Genomic DNA, 19,195 nt, shown 5'->3' on the forward strand with positions numbered 1-19,195 from the left:
AAAAGGGCTCTCTGGCCGAGTGGTCTAAGGCGGCAGACTCAAGTTCTGTTATCGTAAGATGCGCGCGTTCGAATCGCGCGGGAGTCATTATTTTTTGAATTTTTCACCTATACATTTTTTTTTATTTGACACAATTTGTAATTGTAAATCAAAAGAGTACGTAAAGAGATAGATGGGAATGGGCATGGATGAAAGATGGAACCGGAGGTAGAGACAAGACTACACCAGAAAGAGCAGTATCCCGTTACCACACCTAAAGAGCATAGTTATTCGAGTATCGCGAGGTAGAATTCAATCGATGCTTAAGATTACTTGAGAAGATTCCGATGAAGACTGACTCATTGCGACAACATTGAATGGATAGTTCTCTCGTAATGAGCCAATAAGGCATCACTGTACTTCAAAGAGATCAAAAACAAAGCGCAAGTTTGAACCAGTCTAGTCGTAAAATTGCCTAATTAGCAAGCTTTATTGACTCAATTGCCCCAAAAAACCAGAATGCCTGTTTAGAGCAGCAATGGCCTCTTTCCATACTGATGAGGTTACTAGTAGGAATTTAATTGGTCAAAGATACAATTCCTTATCGCACAGGTGCGGAATTGACACCCCTCTCTAAAACAGGAAAAAGGATCTGGGACTGAAAAAAGGCACACGACTCCAATAAATTGCAATTTTTGCAACTAAAAGATTCAGATAGACATGTTAGTCTCTACAATTGGTGATGTCAAAAACATAAAACTAATAATTAATATAAATAAGTAAAAGAAATAAATACGCGGGGAGAAGAAGACGGGTTACTGCTCATCTTTCTTGATGTCTTCTAGTTCTTCATCTATATGTCTTGCTGGAGTTATATACCCATCATTACCGGGTATTTTACCGTCAACCACATGTCCATTGAAAGATTTAGATAATTGAGCACTTACTTGAGATTGAACAGCATGTAACTTTTCAGGGTTGGCATTTTGCCATTCTCTTAATTTCCAAGATTGGCCAGTCATATCCCAGTAAATACCTCTAAAGGTATAGAACATAGCATCTCTACCTTGGACTAAAGGACCAATCACAACCACGAAAGATGAAAAAAAGATCCAGATGAATAAAACAACAATCCAACCGGTGAAAAATCTTTTTGAGAAAACATAACTGGACCCATACATTGGCATTGGCCATAAAATAATAAAACATAAAGCTAAGACAATACAAATTGTAGCAGCAATTTTGAAAGATTGATGTAAGTTTTTCTGATCTTTTTCAAATTGACCTTTTTGAGTTACCGCAATTTCAGTAGCAGCCACTGAAACTTGAGATTTGACTGGATGAACATGATCTTTTTCAGTATCTTTAAGATGTTCAGCTTCTTTTAATTCGTCTTCTTCATCCACACGTTCAATATCTTTCATGACTTCCCAATCAAAGTTTTGAGGTTTAAAAATCAAAGTCAACAAAGGAATAAGAACTAAAGGAGATAAAAGAGCCACTATATTACCAGTTAACATAGCATCATCTTCAAAAGTAGTTTCAATAGTGATTTCACCAAATTTCTTTTTAGTACAAACCAACCAAGACATGATAGCCAAAGCAGTTGAAATAGGAGGAGTTAAAGTAGCAGCCCAGAAATTTTGTTTACGAGATAAAAGGGTTAAAGCAGCAGGTAAGACTGCACCACCAATAATGATACCCATTAATTCGTATAAATAACCCATTGAGATACCAGCATAATATAAACCAATGGCAAAACCAGCCATTACATATGCAAAAATGATAACAGAAACATGGGAAACAAAGATAACTTGTTTACCATTAGCTTTTGGATTGATATAGGTTCTGTAAATATCATAAGAAGAAATGGTGGAAACTGCAATTAATTCTGCAGACATAGCAGAAGTGACTGCCATGAAAATCAATAGTAAAGAACAAACAGCACCACCAGTACCTAATAATGCAGTGGCAGCATTTGGTAAAACAAGACCAGCACTAACTTCAGCAGAAGTCATTTTATTTGGATAAGTAGGCCAGGAAGGAGTAGATTCTAAAGCTAAAGCAGAAAGACCCAAAGTGGTAGCACAAAACATTGGAATGGCAAACCAGGCAAGACCCCCCAAGACATAACCAGGCATGGTTGAGGCCGGGTTAGCAGCAAAAGCTTTATTGAAATAACCATTATCTAAAAAGACAGTACCGAAATTACCAACGATATTAATGACAAAGAAAATCCCACCCGACCTTGAATGCATCGTTAAATAAGAACCATCGGCGTTACCATCTCTTGGGTTAGTTTTAGCCAACTCAGAAACAGCATCCCAAACAGCTCCTGGAGAACCCAAAGAAGAAGAGGTAGCAAAAGCGGTGAAACCAAAAACCATCAAAATAACAATGATTACCACGGTATGAGCATAATCAGTAAGAAAAGTAGCTTTAATACCACCGAATAAAGTATAAACAACAACACCCAAAGGTAATAAAAGACAAGCAGCTACGATATTCATACCAGTTAAATCATTAACAACTGCAGAACCACCACTCAATAACATGGCAGTAACCAAGATATTACATGCCAACCCCCAAAAAATGAAGACACAATGAGTAACTTTGCCATAACGAGATTTAACTATTTCTAAATAAGTATGAGCAGCAGGGGCTCTTTCTTTACCCTTGATTGCCAAACACGAGAAAAGAATAATTTGAACAGTAGCCCCAGCAGCATAGTAATATGCCCCACAAACACCATTATTATAAGTTTGAACGGTCGAGGTCAACAAAGTGGCAGCCCAAGTCCAAGAACTCACCACGGCAGCAGACATCAAAAAAGTATTCACCGATCTACCAGCAGTCGAGAAATTTTCCGAAGTCATGATTTCCTTATTATAACGTTTCAAGCAAAAAGTTGTAGCTACCATGATAGCTGCAAAAACAGCACCTAATCCAACAACAACAGCATAACCAGCTCCCTGAGGTAACGGAACGTACGTAGCAGTGGGCATTCTTAACAATTCAGGTTATTGACTATCTCAAACATTCCAAATCTTACTCATCTGGAATTACCTGGGGTATATATACTCTGGTTATAACTCAAAAACTCATATAGGATGCGTGCGCGCACCGAGAGATAAGAAGAACTCAAAAACCCGTAAAAAAACCTTAACAAGAGAAAAAAAAAAAAACGATGCGCCGAAACTCTTCGTTATAGGCCCGCTTTCGCTTTTATCAATAACTTTTGTTAGTGGTTGATACACATGGAGTATTATCAATGGGCAAGATTTATTAAGCGATAACCTCAAACCGTTGATTATCTCCCATCATTCCATGTGACTGACATTGTATTAGATTGTGTAACTCAATCAGATTGTGATTTATCAAACTATCAGGCAATTTAGCTCAAGCTAACGGCCCTTCTTTGTTATCATTATGCCGTTGCACCGTTAGCGAAGCCCAGTACTATCAGTTGTGGTTTATGCTGAAGATGTTATCCCAGAACTAAAACGGGGAACGAAGGGTGCCAACTTTAATCAACTGCTTTTGTCACCACCATAGAGTGTTAAGTACTCCTCAGTTGGAATGCAAATTTCCGTGGTTTCAGTGTAGGTAGTGGTTTACAGACTGCAACTGGAGTTACCGATACTGGTACAGTTAGTTAATGAATTAGAGAGTTTGAGTTCCAGCTGAGATTGCCGAAGCACAGAAATGAATGCAAAATTAGTTTGTTTCTATATGCTTGCGAGTAGACAACAATATTAAAAGTTTGAAGTGCTAGGCAACGTACCGGATCTCTTCCTAAGTTTAGAAAAGGCGCTTCGGCTGCATGATCAATATTAGTGTTAGTAGTATATCATAGTAGTATCAATGACTTTTCAAATGTGTCTCGATACGGTTTCATCTTGGTGCAGTTAATTTCGCAGTAATCACATATATAAATTGCAATTACTGGGACTTCAGTCAAACAAACCAAGGTAAATGATTTCAAAAGTCTTTATTCTGGCATTGTTATTGACCACCGTCTCTGCTGCCGTAACTCAAACTGTGCAAGTCTTGGAGTACGTCAAACCGGTACCGATTCCCACTCTTACCCGTACTAAGGTGGTGACCACCACTAAAGCGGAATCTTTGGAAACTGCCAAATTCTCTAATCGGATAAACGATTATCATGGGAAATACCACCTTAATGTTAGTTTTGCGCAGCTTATTCTTGACTGGCATAATGAGAAAAGAGCTCTTCATGGGTCTGAATCACTAGTTTGGAGTTCAGGTGCTTATGAATTCGCCTACGAGTATGCACAAGCTTATGACTGTTCTGGTATTTTGACACATTCTGGAGGTATTACATTTGGAGAAAATTTAGCAATTGGATATACTCCCACCAGTGCCGTAGACGCCTGGTACAACGAAGGGGAAGATTATCAGTATGGCAGGGATGAAAAAACATACAATCATTTCACTGCACTTATCTGGAATAGTACCTCATCGATTGGCTGTGCTTATAAGTTTTGTAACAATGTTTGGGGGACTTACATAGTATGTTCTTATTATCCTCCTGGAAATATTATAGGACAGTCAAGTAAGAATGTATTACCGCTAGTTAACTAAATATATCTAAATTATTTACAATCTTTGTAAGCATTGATCGACTTCATTGTAATGCAAGTAAAAACCTTTGAAAAGATTGTTTAATTGGATTACATCGTAAGAACCACCAGTTTCTCTAATTGAATGCATGGATAATTGTGGATTACCCAAGTCCAAAGTTCTCATACCTAATTTAGCAGATAACATTGGGCCAATGGTAGATCCACATGGAGAACCGTTTTTAACAACAAACAATTGAAGCGGAACTTTAACCTTTTCAGCAATTCTCTTTATCAATACTATACCTGAAGAGTTAGTTGCGTATCTTTGATTTGCATTTATCTTAATCACTGGCCCCAGATTCACATGAGGACTATGATTTGTTTCATAAAATTCGCTATAATTTGGATGAACACCGTGGGCTTGATCTGAGGATAACAAAAATGAATTACTAACAACTTGATGGAAATTATCAACCATGTTTGAAGAAGAATCAAAACTGATTTTGCCTAAACGCTGAATAATATCGAGTAAGAAACTTGAGTCAGCACCCGTGAAACTAACCGATCCAATTTCTTCATGATCAAATAATGCCATAATTCTAATGATATCTTGATTTTCATTCGCTTCTTTGGAAGCTTCAATTAAAGCATTAGTAGCAGTGAAACAAGTGGTTAGATTATCTAATCTTGGAGAGAAAACAAATTCATCATTTAACCCACCAATAACTGATTTTTGATGATCGAATAAAACCAATTCAAAATCTTCAATTTGAGAAATGGAAACAGACAACTCATCTGCAATTAGCTCAACTAATGATTGACTATGACGAGTAATTACACTCTGAACTGATTCGAATTGCTCAGAAGTTAACTTTAAATCTGGATCATCAGCACATGATTTACGTTCATCGTGTTTTGTGGAAGCATTTTTATCTAACGAAACTTGACCAGCAATTGGTAATAATTTAGTTTCTTTATCAAATTCAAATTTCTGATTAGCTTCACGATTAAGATGAATAGCCAAAGTTGGAATTCTCAATAATGGTTTATCAATTTTAACTAATTTTGGTATTAATTGACCATTAGTTGAATCCAGAATGTAAACTTTACCAGCAACTGATAAATCTCTATCGAACCAAGTATGAGCAATCATTCCTCCATATTGCTCAACTCCAATTTGTATAAAGCCATGTTTTTTAATTAATGATTTTGGTTTTAATCTTAAACATGGAGAATCGGTATGTCCCCCTACAATTGCCAAACCATTACCTTCTTTATACTCACCACCAACAGTAAACGCCACGATTGAAGAGTCGTTTCTAGTAACAAAGTATTTACCACCCTTTCTAACTTTTTCTTGTTTATTCCAATTTTCTCTTTCTGATAATTGAACAAATCCTGCTTCAACTAATTTAGAGCTAGTAGTTTTAATTGCATGGTATGGAGTTGGAGATTTGTTAACATAGTCAACAAGACCATTGGCATATTCAAGAGCATTTGCCTTTTCTTCTTTAGTCAACATCTTTTACAGTCTAATGTAAAGATCAGTAGTAATGAAGTTAGAATAAAGTACTTTCAATTTTTCATCAGCTTCGTTCGATAAGCCATCAATTGTTCGGCTCGCATTTTAAATTTGCGGGTCGAGTATGTACAAAGGCAAATTTCAAGTATCAACTGTCATATATTCGTTATATAAGTAACAATTCCAGGTCCAGCCATATTAGCAATTGCACATAACTGTAGTTAGAATTAAAAATAAGTCTATGAGTTAAGTATACGAGAGAAGAAAAGTGAAAAAAAGCCAAAAAAGGTGAAAAAAAAAATTCAAAAAAAAAAAAAAAAAAAATAAGGTGAGTTGGAAGAGAAAGAGAACTTAGAGGAGACTATTAGGAATTAGAGAGACCATTAGAAGTTATTAGAGTTGAGCCCAGTGTTCAATCCTTGGTTTGACTCGGTAGCAACCAAGTCAGAGAAGAATTCGTCTGGATTAAAGAAATCACCACCCAGGGAGCCCTGGTTAAAATTTTGTTGTTGTGGTTGATGATTCGATTGGAAATTTTTTTGATCATTTGAAATTGTGGTAGTACCTAATCTTTCTTCAATTGATTTAATTTGAATTTCTAAGTTTGATTTTGCTTTATCTTGTTCTTCTAAAACATATTTTAAATGATTTATATAGTCAACTGATTTATTTAAAATAGTTGATTTATTTGGTTTTGTTTCTTTAACTTTAATTGAAGATAATAATTCATTAATTTCTTTCGAGTTAAATTCAGAAGATTTTTGTAAAGTTTGAACTGCACTTAATTGAGGATTCAATAGAGAAGGAGGTACTAATAAACCTAATTCTTTTATACGTTCTTTGATAAGATCACGTCTTCTTCTTTCAACGGCATTATGAAATTCTCTACGACGTTTTAATTTTTCTTCTTTAGTTAATTGTTTAGTAGACACCCCTGGATTAGTAAGATGAGAATGCAGATTATTATACTGATCAATTGAAGTAGTACTTGGCGCAGAAGTACCAAAATGACCACTTGTATTTGGAGGAGAAAGCATATTTGTTTTCAATCCATTATTAGGGATACTAGTACTTAAATTATTATTATTTGGAACTCTCATACTTTGATAGTTTGAAGGAGGAGAATTTAAATAAGAACCAGATGCATTGTAATTTGGGGAAACCAAAGTATCAAAAGAATTATCATAATTTGAATTTGTTGGGGGTGACATAAATTGGGAATTTGCTGGTGGCGATAAATAAGAACCGGCATTCATATCAAAAGTATTATTTGTTTCCTTATACATGTTAGTAGGGGGTGCAACACTTATACTACCATGTCTTGAATGGTAACTACTATTATTGAAAGAACTCGATAGACTATCTTCAGCAATTGAATTCAACGGATTGAAATTGGACCTACTATTAGGAGGTGAAAAATATTGCGGATTCAAAAAACTAGTAGATTCTTGATTACTTGTGAATCCAAGCGATGCGTCATTTTCTGGAGAAATAAGTTCATCCAAATTGGTGGTCTGCTGGCTTGGATCTAAAAATTGATTGAATTGAGGTGCTTGTTGTTGTTGTTGAGTGTATTGTTGACGACCAAATGGTGGTTGATTTTGAGGCGGACTTTGTAAATGTTGATTATAACTTAACGAATCCAAATCTTCCAAGAAAGGATCGGATTTTACTGAAGACCCAAGATTCTCTTGTTGGGATGAATTGAATTCATTACCTCCCAAAAAATTATCCTCACCAAGTTGAAGATTATTATTACTATAATTATTAAAATTATCCAAATTTAGCAGAAAGTTATTATTATTCTCGTCCTGGTTGAAAGTGCCATTACTGTTATTATTAGGATTCATGTCCGAAGGACTATCCTTTAAGAACTCCTCCATAATAACCAAAACTTGATCAAACCTTCAAAATTATTATTAGTAACAAAAAAAGTAAAAAACCTTTTGAATTCAGCCCAATTGAGTAGTATTGATACTTTCCTTAGCAGTGATTCAACTATACCAACACTCACTGGAATATCCTGGATACAATCTTATTCTTTGTATTAAAAAGCTTCGTAAAAGAAGTAGTTGAGTTCCTTTCGAAATACTCCAAGTCTACTTTCTGCCCTGTTTATTATACAAATTTTTTTTTTTTTTAATTTTTTTTTTTGTTTTGTTAGGCTAAATCTACATTTTGTTAAGTTTGTTAGACTTGTTTCGTTCGCACCATAAAAAGACCCAAAAAAAACACCGGTTACCCGCACATAAACCACTGAAGCTGGTTTCAATTCTCAAAAGGGGAAATTTTTTTTTTTTGGAACGAGCCGCACCTGGCTGCTACCGGTGTACGGGTGGATGATACATTTTGCAGTTATTTGCAGTTATTCATACAGTTATTTGCAGTTATTCATACAGTTATTTGCAGTTATTTTACCATACAGTTATTTGCAGTTATTTTATACAGTTAATTTATACAGTTAATTTATACAGTTATTTTATACAGTTAACACCGTTATCATTTACACCGTTATCATTTACATCATCTATACGTTATGTCTTGCAGTCATATCTCCTTGAAATTCTTGGAGAGGTAGTCTTCGAACATCAGAATGAAGGAAGGGTCTTGCTCGCTCATCTTGCTGATGTCCACGTCCAAGAGTTGCGGGTTTTTGGTGAAGGAATGTAGGGACTCCTGCTGGGGAGAAGAGGGAATGGTGTGGGAGGAGTTGGAGTGGACCGAGAAGTTGGAGTCGAGGGTGTTGGGCAGGAACTGGGGCATGTTCTGGTACTGGTCAATGAGGTGCAGGTCCAAGTCCAGGTCGGCATCAAGTTCCTTTTGCTCATCAATCTCTGCAATCGACTCGCGTATGGGGGTTGATAATGCTATGGGACTAAAGTTTGTTTTGGTTTCAATCGATGCCGGGGACGATAGACCCTTGATCGAGCGGGTATCGCAGAGCGAACTGCGTTGGCTTGAAAGACTGGCGGCACTTGGAGAAGGGGGAGGTGCTGGACGGTTGGGGATGTATGCATGTCCAAACAGGGTCATTGACGTAACTCTGGGTAAGCCCACCATATCTGGAGTGTATCTTCGTTGGGACTTTTTCCTTCGAAACTTTTCATCAAAGTTGAGCGACGAATGACGGCGGATTTCACTCGATAACCTTTTGCGGAGTGAATATCCCCGATTCTGCCCGTATTCTGATGTGATGGAAGAATCACAAGAGGTATTGGAATGCAGTTCATGCGTTTCTTTATGTCCTCGACCAATTTTAGAAACCAAGTTCAACGAAAGCCAGTTTCTTCTTTTCCCACCATCGATTTGACGTGCTGAGCCTTCCTCTGCTTCTCCAATGGTATCTTCAAGTCGAGTCAATACTTTTTTGGTGGGTGACTTCTGAGCCTTAACCAACTTACCTTTTGTAGTTTCAAGTAAAAACATCCTTCTATGCTTGTCCTCATCTTCTCGTTTAAACACATCATCAATGGTACTTGTGCGTTCAAGTCTCACCGGGGATCCCAAGGTTACGGCCCTTCGATTGTTTCTCTTTTTTTCAGCATCATCTTCAAGTACCCCATCCTGAATCAAACTAGGTGTAGTACTATACCGTAATTGGACCGGCAGTATCCCGGAAAACTTACAATCATCACTCATAAAAGTATTTGGGGTAAAATCATCAGTATGTACACCATCAAAAATGTTATCTTCACTACTATTATCGGCAGGGGTATTATTCATTGAATAACGGGGGTGCAATGTCATATTTTCAAACTTATTCGTTAATGGAGTGCTAATATCTTCCAAATTAATTTCTTCTTCTTCAATAATATTAAAGGTACCATCACCAATTTTAGAGCCTTGAAGGGGACTCCTGCTCTTATTTGTACTCTCACCAGATTTTGCATCAAACTTTTCACCTTTGTCAATTCCCAAACTTAACCCCAAACCACCTCCAAATCCACTAAAAATAAGCCATTCATTTAGTTCGAGAGTCAAATCTTCTTCACTACCAATTTTAGCTCTTTTGGGACGTAGGCCCTGTTCACCTGCCAACCTGGTATTATCCTCAGTATATTGCTCACCACTGGGTCCATTATGCGAAACAATTTTTCCGGTCGGCTTCTCAACCATTGACTGCCTGTTACTCAATGTTTGGACTAGACCCTGTTTGGGCAAGGCCGTTTCAACAATACCCAGCCCTCTGGTTAAACGTTGACTTGGTGATTCGATATACGTCAATCCCGAAGGAGTCATATCGAGTGCCTTTTCAGTAATACTGTCATGATTTTTCAATGGAAAAACAATTTCAAATCCACTCAACTCGTCTGCCAAATGAAATTTCCCGTCTTCATCATCCTCGTCATCTTCTTCATCAATTTGGCCAGCGTCGATCTGTTTTAAATCTTCTTGTGACGCGTCTTCCTCTTCTTTTATCCTCTTCGTAGCATCGGTTTTTTTAATCATAAATGTATAGAGATTTCCGATCTCCTCAAAAGGAGTCGGATGGTTATTGTCCAAACTAGGTTCTTCTTTTCCAGCACCGTCGTCGTCTTTTGGTCTAGCACCATTAAGAACCAAGAAAGAATCAGTCGACTTAGCTTGTATGTCAGAGGAAGGGATTTTATCCTTTTTTGGTAGCGCTTCTTTATTAGCTTTGTCGGTTGCAAAACCAACATCATCTTCCTTGATCAAGTTCAAGTGCTCAAACTGATTGTCTTCAACAATACCATTAGTTTTTGCAGATGATTCTACTTGTTCTTTTGTATCCTTGCTAATTCGAGGCTCTTTATTGCCTAGATTGTCAGACCCATTTAATTGTCTCAGCTTTTCGTCTTCTGAAAGCTCATTGACTGGCAGATTGTTTGTTTCTGCAACTTGGTACAGCTGCTTATCTTCTTCAGCTGCATTCATATTAGGTGGTCTGACTGCTTCGTCCGATTCGTGAGTTGACTCATTTTCGGTCGTTCTTCCAACTTCATTAAGGGATTTACCGGTTTGTTTAAACCTAAACTTATTGCCATCGGTCTTGTTAACCCCAAAATCCTTTGCTTCTGTATTAAGTATACTTCCATTGTAGTCCTCACCTTTGGAAATAGAGTTTGATTCAAACAAGTCCTTCAATGAAGCAACTCCACCTTGATCCTTCTTGGTTTTAGCTGGCTTTGTTTCCTTCTTCAACCCTTTCCTTTTATCCTTCAACTGTTGTGGTAAAGATCCCACCCACTTATTTTCATCTTTGGTTTTACGGAGAAATTCAGATGGGTTACATCTCTCAGTAAACATCATTCTGTCATTATCCACAGTATTTTCAATATATTTTGAAACTCGAGGGGCTGGATTGAATACTAAACCCTTATTGCTTTTAATTGGCCGAGCCATTGGTGATACCTTAGTATCATTTGTCCCTTCAAACTGTGAAATAAGCGAATGGATATTTGATTTACCACTCATCGTAGATTATTATATTACTTAAACTAACTCCAAGTGAAAGACAAATGAAAAAGATCCGTTGAAATTTTCATAAAACTCATTAATAGGGCCCCTTTATCCCGAAGCTCATCCCCAATATACACATGTTACATCATGATTTTAAATTGATGATCTGGTAAATTAAATATTGAAAAGAGGTTGCGTCTACCAACGTCGACATACGTTGACTTTGTCTTCCTGCGAAAGTTTGCAGCAAACCTGAAATTTTTGTTTCTGCAAACAATCTAATTCAAACCACTACAAGAAATACATTTAACTTAACCATTTCTATTACTATATAATTTAAGGTAACTTCACTAGACTACTATCAGTTTTTTCTTTTATTAATAATCTTCTTCTTAACATGTTTCTTCATCTTTGTTTTTCTCTTCTCCTGTTTAGCAGATTGAGCAGCCTTCTTACGGGCCTTCTTTTCATCTTTATCTTCGTGTTTTTTACCCTTTAACACTGTCTCTTTATCCTTCCACTCCTTTTTGGGAGACTCATCATCACTGTCAGATTCAGACTCGTAATCGCTATCTTCATCCAGAGAAGAATCTGACTCGTCACTCTTGGATTCTTCTTTATCAACAAGATCTTTTAATGTGTCGACTTTACCTTCTTGAAATTTATCGAAATCTCTTTCGTCAAGATTATTCAAAGAACGAACTAAATGAAGGCTTCTGAAGACTTCGTCTTCTAATTCATCATCTTGGTTGGTTTCACTTTTCAATGGGATTGTTTCTAAATACCGACCCAATTCTTCATCACTATTATCCTTTACCTCTTTTAACTCATCGGTGATATACTTGAAAATCAACCTCTCAGGGTATACATTGATTTTCTTCCTAGAAAAGAAATCATTGACATTTTTAATATCCATTCTTAAAAAATCAAGTGCCATTGGATGCTCTGGTTCAACTGACTGAGAAACATCAAATATATATAACTTATCCTTATGGACAATTGAATTATACTCACTCAAATCAGCATGAACTAATCGACACTCTTGGTACATTCTTCTCATGTAAAATAACATTTGATGATAATAATGCACTATTTCATCAATGTCCTTGAAAGGATGATCTCTTAATTTGGGTGATGGTTGACCTTTTCCCCTGGTTAAATATTCCATCACCAAAACATGTGATCTAAGTTCAACTGGTTCAGGACATGGTATACCGTTGAGATACAATCTTTTCAAATTACGGAATTCTTTTTCAGCCCAAACTTTAACCATTTTTCTAGGATTACTTTGATTCTTTGTATTTCTGAATCTAAATTCTCCATCAACGTATCTTTCACGATCTTTGAAAACCAAAATAGAAGTCTTGTAAATTTTCACTGCATATTCTCTGGTTGTAACCGTTTCATCTTCGTGGTCTCCATGGTAAACATTTGCTTCTTTCCCAGTACTTATACAACCGTTTATTCTTGATATTATACCTTTATTAATGATTTTAGCAAGAAATGCCATGGTACGAGGATCTAAAACTTGTTCCACAGTTGCTCTATTGGCTCTATCTTTAGTTGTCTTCGGTCCCTTTTTTATATCATCAGTTTTGATTTTATCGGCATACTTCGCTATTATATCCCCCCTATCAGTAAGAGTTTTCGGTAAAGCTTTTGCAGTATTATCTTTTGCATCTATTGATTGTGGGTCAGCCTCAAAGTCACTGTCGCTGTCACTATCCGAACTTTCAAGATCCACGTCTTGGACTTTTTGGGAAAGCTCTTCTTCTATAATTTCAGGCTTAGACATCGATTATTAGCATTAATTTATGCAACAGAACTATGTCTTCCTTTTAAGGTCTAAAAATTTTTTTCTCAGTAAAAGAAGAAGAAGAGGTTTAAAAAAGAATGAAAAAAAAAAAAAAAGTCAAATCAAAATACTAAGATCTTCTTTATTTCACTACTACAAAGGTGTTGAGAATAAAATTAGTTCAATCACCTCTTCATAATGACTCTTGCTTCTAGCTTGGTGAAAATCTTACCACAAGTATGTATATTCTGTGACCATTACGTTTACATCAATTTGAAAACTAACATTTGAAAACTAGAAATTTATTGGTCTCATACCTCTTTATATTGGGGTTGAATTGATTTTGGGGGTAGCCATTCTTAATAAGGCCGGTGGTATTTATGGTGTTTTATCTTTATTCACTGGTCATCCAATCAACTTTTGGCAATGGCTTTATAATTTTTTAAATATTTTAGTATTACCATTTTATATCTCAGGGATGCTTAACTTGAAAAACAGAGCAAATAATGCTAGAAAACTCTCCTTAACATGTTTGGTTTATATTATAGATACAGTTGTTGGAGTCTTATATACTATCTATTTCATTTATTTTTGGTTTAGCCGTGAAGACAACAATCCTACCGCTGTACCAGGATACTCTAGTGGTACCAAAGTTGAATCTGCAATCGATACCGCCATCAAAGGGGCAGCAGTTGAAAAGAGAGATAAAGCGGCCAGCGCATTATCGTCCCAATCTGCTTCGCCTGGAAGAGAATTATTCCTTACCGTAAGTACCATATTAGTTGTCACCACCATTAGATTTTACTCAACTTTGGTTGTCTTGGCCTTCACCAAAGCTCTACTCAAACAAGACGCAAATGCTCAAAGGTACGATAGTACCACCGATACCGAAGTCGAAGAGCTTTTAAAATCCAATAAGACCTTGAAAACAAAAATTAAGTTATACATATATGATTTAGAAATTAAATCAAAAGAAATCTTACGTGATTACTTTCTTTGAAGTCACACTAGACTAGACCAGGCTACACTCTTTTTATTTCTTATTTTGTCTATAACATGCATTTAATACTTAATATACTTTCTTTCAATTCGATATTTCATGATATTCACGTGACCCACACCAAAAACAAAAAAAAAAAAAAAGAAAACGATTATGGTAAGATAAACCAGAAACCCTTTATAAGTTTTTGTTCTTAAATTGAAAACTGTTCTTCAAACCATAGGAAACACTTCAATTGATATGGGTCAATCTGCAAGCTCCCTGGATATCAATTCGGGAACATTGAACCAAAACACTACACTTGTGCTGTTTACGAGAAAACAAGTAATTGACTACTTCTTGCAAAAATGCATGGCTAAACTTACTGCCTTGGAAATTAAAGCGCTAACAACCAAATTGAATATAACCAACTTAAACGATGCTAGTGTGATAAGCCATAGTGACCTAGCGTTTTTGTTGGGGATTCTGCATGATAAACTGAAAGATAATGATCTGTTAAATCCCAAGTTCGGCTACGTAGTAAAAATATTGTATAAGTCTTTTAAAGTGCTTTCAAAATTTCCGTTTTTACAAGATTATCATTCTGAAAATAGTGGACTTACGTTGAAGGATTTGATACTAGCTTCATTCTTTCACTCCGGTCGTTATAAAAAAACCCTAGGTTCTGAATATGACTATTTGAAGTTAGTCTTTATATCATTCAGTTACGCAAGTTCTTCGGATGATGAGGAAGCTCCTATTAAGGAAAAGCTGACGCCAGAAACCAAATCTGCAATTGAAAAGCCAATGGTAGCGGAGGAATACGTACCTGGAGATCTAGAGAACTATGTGATTGAAGTCGTTCAAGGAGCGAAGGACGAAGAATATAACACCGCTCATCGGATCAAGTGGTCAACCATGAACCAAATCCAATCCTTTGATGAGATTGATGTTGAGGAATTAGTCATAAACTCACACGATTTGGTGCAGCTATTCACCTTTTTCTTGATTATTATATCTGTTCCTAAGAAAAAGCATAGCTTGATGCAACAACAAGTTATAAATAGCATTACAAAACAATGGGACTCTTTTGAAGAAAGTGCAATATCTTTGGTTCGTTATATAGATGTGGATTTGAATATTGGTAATTTGAAATCGAGTTCCGTTGCTTACCAGGATTTTAAGAAAGGCATCGATAATAGTTTTGACAAGTTGTTTCAGAATGGTTTTAATTCAATGTTTAAAAATGGCTTGTTTTCCTCAGTACAAGCTGAAAATGAACCCGATCCTGGGCCTTCTGATCCTGTTAAGCCATTTAATAATAATAATACCTATCCACAAAAAAAGGGTAAGCAATTTCCCAAATTTGAAGAATCAAAACTTGTCAATCAGGCTTCTCTTTCTCTTATTTCTAACTGTCTTGAAAATATTGGCTCTGACGTTAACATCTCAACTAATAATTTGGTTAAACTTTATAGAGGATCGGAGAGTGGATTCTCGATAAGATCTCTTGAGCTGAAAATTTTTAAATGGCAAGCACCAACTCTTTTCTTGGTCGGCGGGAAAAGGCTCAAACCGAAAACGATTCAGAACAACAAAAGGTATCAGCAATTTATTCAAGAATATCCCCGATATTTCAGAACATCCGAGGAATCTAAAAGAAATTGGCAGAATGATAATGATTATATCACTTATGCAGTTCTTGTTAAACAACCATGGCGTGCATCCAACAAGCGTAACTTTGGTGATGAAAACACCGTTATAATTTCATTATCTCCTCGTCTTGACTACTATAAGAGTATCACCAACAGTCTGAAGGGTGAACTGATATACTTCAATAACTTAGGTCTTGGATTGGGGTTTGGTAACGATCAACCTATAAATAAAAACAATATCAAAAAATATTTACCGGGTGATGTTTCACTCACAGTTGAAGCCAATTTAGAGTTTGCGGTTTTCAGACATATTGCAAATATTTCATCCAATGCTTCGTCGTATTTTCAAAAATCACAGCAAAAACAAGTTTCTAAGGAGGACTTTGAAGACAGATTCATGATAACGGATCTTGAAGTTTGGGGTGTTGGATCAACACAAGAACTTGAAGAACAACGGAAACAATGGGAATGGGAAGAAAAACAGGCGGAAGCAAGACAAAGCGTTAATCTAAAAACTATGAACGAAGATCGTGCATTCTTGGAGATGGTAGGTTTGGTAGGTAATAACAACGCTAGTGGGGGATCAGTCTAATGAAGTCGTCTTATCTTGTGTAATTGCTATTCTATGAATGCTTTTATGAATTCTTCATATAACTTAATTTATTTCTCATATTTAAAACTAAAAATGTAGCTTCGTATGCATTTTATATAGCTGCTCAACATTGGCCAAAGTGCATAAGACCATGCTTTGTAAATACTTGTGAGTATATGTTTCTGTTTAGCAGCATTTAATTTGCAACTACAAGGTTCATAAGGTGTTTGGGCTTTTACCCTCATCTCTCTCTTCTTTTTTTTTTTTTTTTTTTTTTTTTTTGATTTTTCATATAATGCAAAAAGCATCCTTATATACTTAAGATATATTTCATTCATTAGGGTAACCATGGCCAAAGATAGAAGTAAGAGTCAAAAAAAGGAAAAGAATCAAGGGCCTAGAGAAGCTATCACCAAGGACTCAAGATTTGCATCCGTCCATAATGATCCTAGATTTAGACTTCCAAATTTAAAGAATGTCAAAGTCAAGATCGATGATCGTTTCAGCAAGAAGGAACTTGATAAACTTAACTCAACCGCAACTGGAAGAAAAGTAAAAGTTGACAGATACGGCCGAGCATTGAAAGATACCGACAATACTAAAGATTTTGATAAATATTTCGAAGAAGAAAAATCTGAAGAGTCTGAAGACGAATCCGAAGAGTCTGACGAATCCGAAAAGTCGGAAGATGCTGAAGAATCCGAAGAAGAATCAAGCGATGAAAATGAACAGGCCACCAAAGCAGCTCCTAAAAAGCTAAAAGACAAAAAACAAGAAGGTATAATTGAAGAGACTCAATCTTTGGATCGTGCTAGAGGGGAAGGTCTTGGGTCATCTTCTGACGAAGATTCTGATGACAGCTCATCTAGCGATTCAGACTCATCTGAGGATGAATTCGAAGAAGACAGTGAAATCGAACTTGAAGAATCCAAACCAGAAGAAGGGGACCCGTCTCACTCGTTTGCTGTTGTTAATATGGACTGGGATAACTTGAGAGCGGTTGACTTAATGGCAACTTTCTCTTCATTCATTCCTACCGGTGGATCTATCAAAAGTGTTACCATTTTCCCTTCAGAATATGGGAAGGAACAAATGCAGAGAGAAGAAATAGAGGGACCCCCAAAGGAATTATTCAAGAGCAAGAAAAAGAAGGAAGATGAAAGTTCTGATGACGATGATGATGAAATAGATTTAAGAAATGCAGATGATTTAGAAAAAGCTGCTCGTAAATTGTATGAAGAAGATGACGGAGAAGAAGATTATGACTCCAAAGCGTTACGTCGTTATCAATTACAGAGATTAAGATACTTTTATGCTGTGATAAGATGTGATTCTGTGAAAACCGCCAAAAATATTTATGACAATTGTGATGGTACTGAGTATGAATCTACAGCAAACATTTTTGATTTAAGATATATTCCAGACGGAATGGAATTCGATGATAGTGAAGCCAAAGACGTTTGTACTAAGATTCCATCAAGTTATAGACCAAATTCCACCTTTGTTACCGATGCATTACAACACTCAAAAGTTAAATTAACCTGGGATGAAACTCCAAAGGAAAGATTGACCTTATCATCAAGACAATTTTCACAAAAGGAAATTGATGAAATGGATTTCAAAGCTTATTTAGCATCCGATAGTGATGGAAGTGACGATGAGTCCAAAAAAGACAATGAAAGCTTGAAAGACAAATATAAAAATCTTTTAACCGGTGGATTCAGCTTTGACGGTAAGAAAGATAATGACGATGAAGGAGATGTGGATATGGAAATTACCTTTAATCCAGGTTTGGATGATTCCAAGGCAGAACCTAAGGAAGATGAAGAAGCATCCAAGGAAGAATCGACGATTGATGCATACAGACGTAAAGAAAAGGAACGTCGTCAACGTAGACTTGATAAATACAAAGAATCACAGGAACCCGAAGACACTCCTCAAGTTGAAGATAAGAAGAAGAATAAAAATAATAAAAACAAGAAAAATAAGGATACAGAACTTGATGCAAGACGCAAAGCAGAACTTGAGTTAGTGATGATGGACGAAAATGAGGAAAAAGATGATAGTAAAGGAGATCATTTTAACATGAGAGATATCATCAAAGCAGAAAAGGCAAAGGGAAAGAAGAATAGAAAGAACAAGAAGAATATGGATGAATCTTTGACTCAAGATAAATTTGAAGCTGATTTAAACGATCCACGTTTCAACGAAATATTCGAAAACCATGACTTCGCCATTGACAAAACAAGTAGTGAATTCAAGAAAACTCAAACTATGGATAAGATCATGAAAGAGCGTTCTAAAAGACACCGTTATGATGGAGTCGACTCTAAGGCCAATAAAAAACACAAGAAAACTAAAGAAGATACTCCCGGTGACTCCGTTGACCTTCAAACCTTGGTCAGTAAATTGAAACGTAAAAACAACAAATAGACTCAAATAGTGGCATCTTTGTATAATAATATATATTTTCAGTATTCATTAGTTGCAACTCACAAGCTGATTCGACTGCAAAAGACCTTTGGATCGGGGTCGTGCCCACACGCAATTTTCCCCTTCCCTTTGCCAGTGTTTTTTTTTTCACAGTGGGAAAAAGAACACGCGTTGAAAATTTGAATGGAAAATACTTTATGGCAGCAAGATCAACACTACCACTAGAGCTAGTT

General features: G+C 36.2%; 9 protein-coding genes and 1 non-coding gene across 10 annotated transcripts; 5 read left to right on the forward strand and 5 right to left on the reverse strand.

The window, feature by feature from the left end:
• Positions 1 to 5: 5 nt before the first annotated feature.
• HYPBUDRAFT_t9 lies at positions 6 to 87 on the forward strand. Its single transcript has one exon. It is a non-coding gene; the product is annotated as a tRNA-Leu (tRNA).
• Positions 88 to 774: 687 nt separating this feature from the next.
• DUR3 (Dur3p) lies at positions 775 to 3,016 on the reverse strand. Its single transcript, XM_020220558.1, has one exon. It carries the CDS (start codon positions 2,982 to 2,984, stop codon positions 795 to 797), a length of 2,190 nt encoding a protein of 729 aa, XP_020079147.1. The 5' UTR covers positions 2,985 to 3,016; the 3' UTR covers positions 775 to 794.
• A 369-nt stretch (positions 3,017 to 3,385) lies between these two features.
• HYPBUDRAFT_159866 (uncharacterized protein) lies at positions 3,386 to 4,584 on the forward strand (the record flags this gene model as incomplete). The annotated part of the gene is made up of 3 exons (XM_020222460.1): positions 3,386 to 3,815; positions 3,968 to 4,047; positions 4,078 to 4,584. The coding sequence occupies exons 1-3, from the start codon at positions 3,803 to 3,805 to the stop codon at positions 4,582 to 4,584; spliced, it is 600 nt and encodes a 199-aa protein (XP_020079148.1). The 5' UTR covers positions 3,386 to 3,802.
• HYPBUDRAFT_132937 (aspartyl aminopeptidase) lies at positions 4,551 to 6,107 on the reverse strand. Its single transcript, XM_020219497.1, has one exon. It carries the CDS (start codon positions 6,085 to 6,087, stop codon positions 4,600 to 4,602), a length of 1,488 nt encoding a protein of 495 aa, XP_020079149.1. The 5' UTR covers positions 6,088 to 6,107; the 3' UTR covers positions 4,551 to 4,599.
• A 363-nt stretch (positions 6,108 to 6,470) lies between these two features.
• RTG3 (Rtg3p) lies at positions 6,471 to 7,937 on the reverse strand (the record flags this gene model as incomplete). Its single annotated transcript, XM_020218127.1, has 1 exon — positions 6,471 to 7,937. The coding sequence occupies one exon, from the start codon at positions 7,935 to 7,937 to the stop codon at positions 6,471 to 6,473; it is 1,467 nt and encodes a 488-aa protein (XP_020079150.1).
• A 579-nt stretch (positions 7,938 to 8,516) lies between these two features.
• HYPBUDRAFT_164659 (uncharacterized protein) lies at positions 8,517 to 11,644 on the reverse strand. Its single transcript, XM_020222673.1, has one exon. The coding sequence runs from the start codon at positions 11,521 to 11,523 to the stop codon at positions 8,635 to 8,637; it is 2,889 nt and encodes a 962-aa protein (XP_020079151.1). The 5' UTR covers positions 11,524 to 11,644; the 3' UTR covers positions 8,517 to 8,634.
• Positions 11,645 to 11,869: 225 nt separating this feature from the next.
• Positions 11,870 to 13,303, reverse strand: HYPBUDRAFT_155046 (protein kinase; the record flags this gene model as incomplete). Its single annotated transcript, XM_020222077.1, has 2 exons — positions 11,870 to 13,164; positions 13,219 to 13,303. 2 exons carry the CDS (start codon positions 13,301 to 13,303, stop codon positions 11,870 to 11,872), a joined length of 1,380 nt encoding a protein of 459 aa, XP_020079152.1.
• Positions 13,304 to 13,501: 198 nt separating this feature from the next.
• On the forward strand, positions 13,502 to 14,303 carry HYPBUDRAFT_155047 (uncharacterized protein; the record flags this gene model as incomplete). Its single annotated transcript, XM_020222078.1, has 2 exons — positions 13,502 to 13,540; positions 13,602 to 14,303. 2 exons carry the CDS (start codon positions 13,502 to 13,504, stop codon positions 14,301 to 14,303), a joined length of 741 nt encoding a protein of 246 aa, XP_020079153.1.
• A 176-nt stretch (positions 14,304 to 14,479) lies between these two features.
• On the forward strand, positions 14,480 to 16,592 carry HYPBUDRAFT_151562 (TLD domain-containing protein). The gene has a single exon (XM_020220559.1). The coding sequence runs from the start codon at positions 14,544 to 14,546 to the stop codon at positions 16,527 to 16,529; it is 1,986 nt and encodes a 661-aa protein (XP_020079154.1). The 5' UTR covers positions 14,480 to 14,543; the 3' UTR covers positions 16,530 to 16,592.
• Positions 16,593 to 16,877: 285 nt separating this feature from the next.
• Positions 16,878 to 18,962, forward strand: HYPBUDRAFT_103358 (pre-rRNA-processing protein ESF1; the record flags this gene model as incomplete). Its single annotated transcript, XM_020218256.1, has 1 exon — positions 16,878 to 18,962. The coding sequence occupies one exon, from the start codon at positions 16,878 to 16,880 to the stop codon at positions 18,960 to 18,962; it is 2,085 nt and encodes a 694-aa protein (XP_020079155.1).
• Positions 18,963 to 19,195: the final 233 nt, after the last annotated feature.

This window comes from Hyphopichia burtonii (assembly GCF_001661395.1).
Source record: "Hyphopichia burtonii NRRL Y-1933 unplaced genomic scaffold HYPBUscaffold_1, whole genome shotgun sequence".
Classification (NCBI taxonomy): Eukaryota; Fungi; Ascomycota; class Pichiomycetes; order Serinales; family Debaryomycetaceae; genus Hyphopichia; species Hyphopichia burtonii.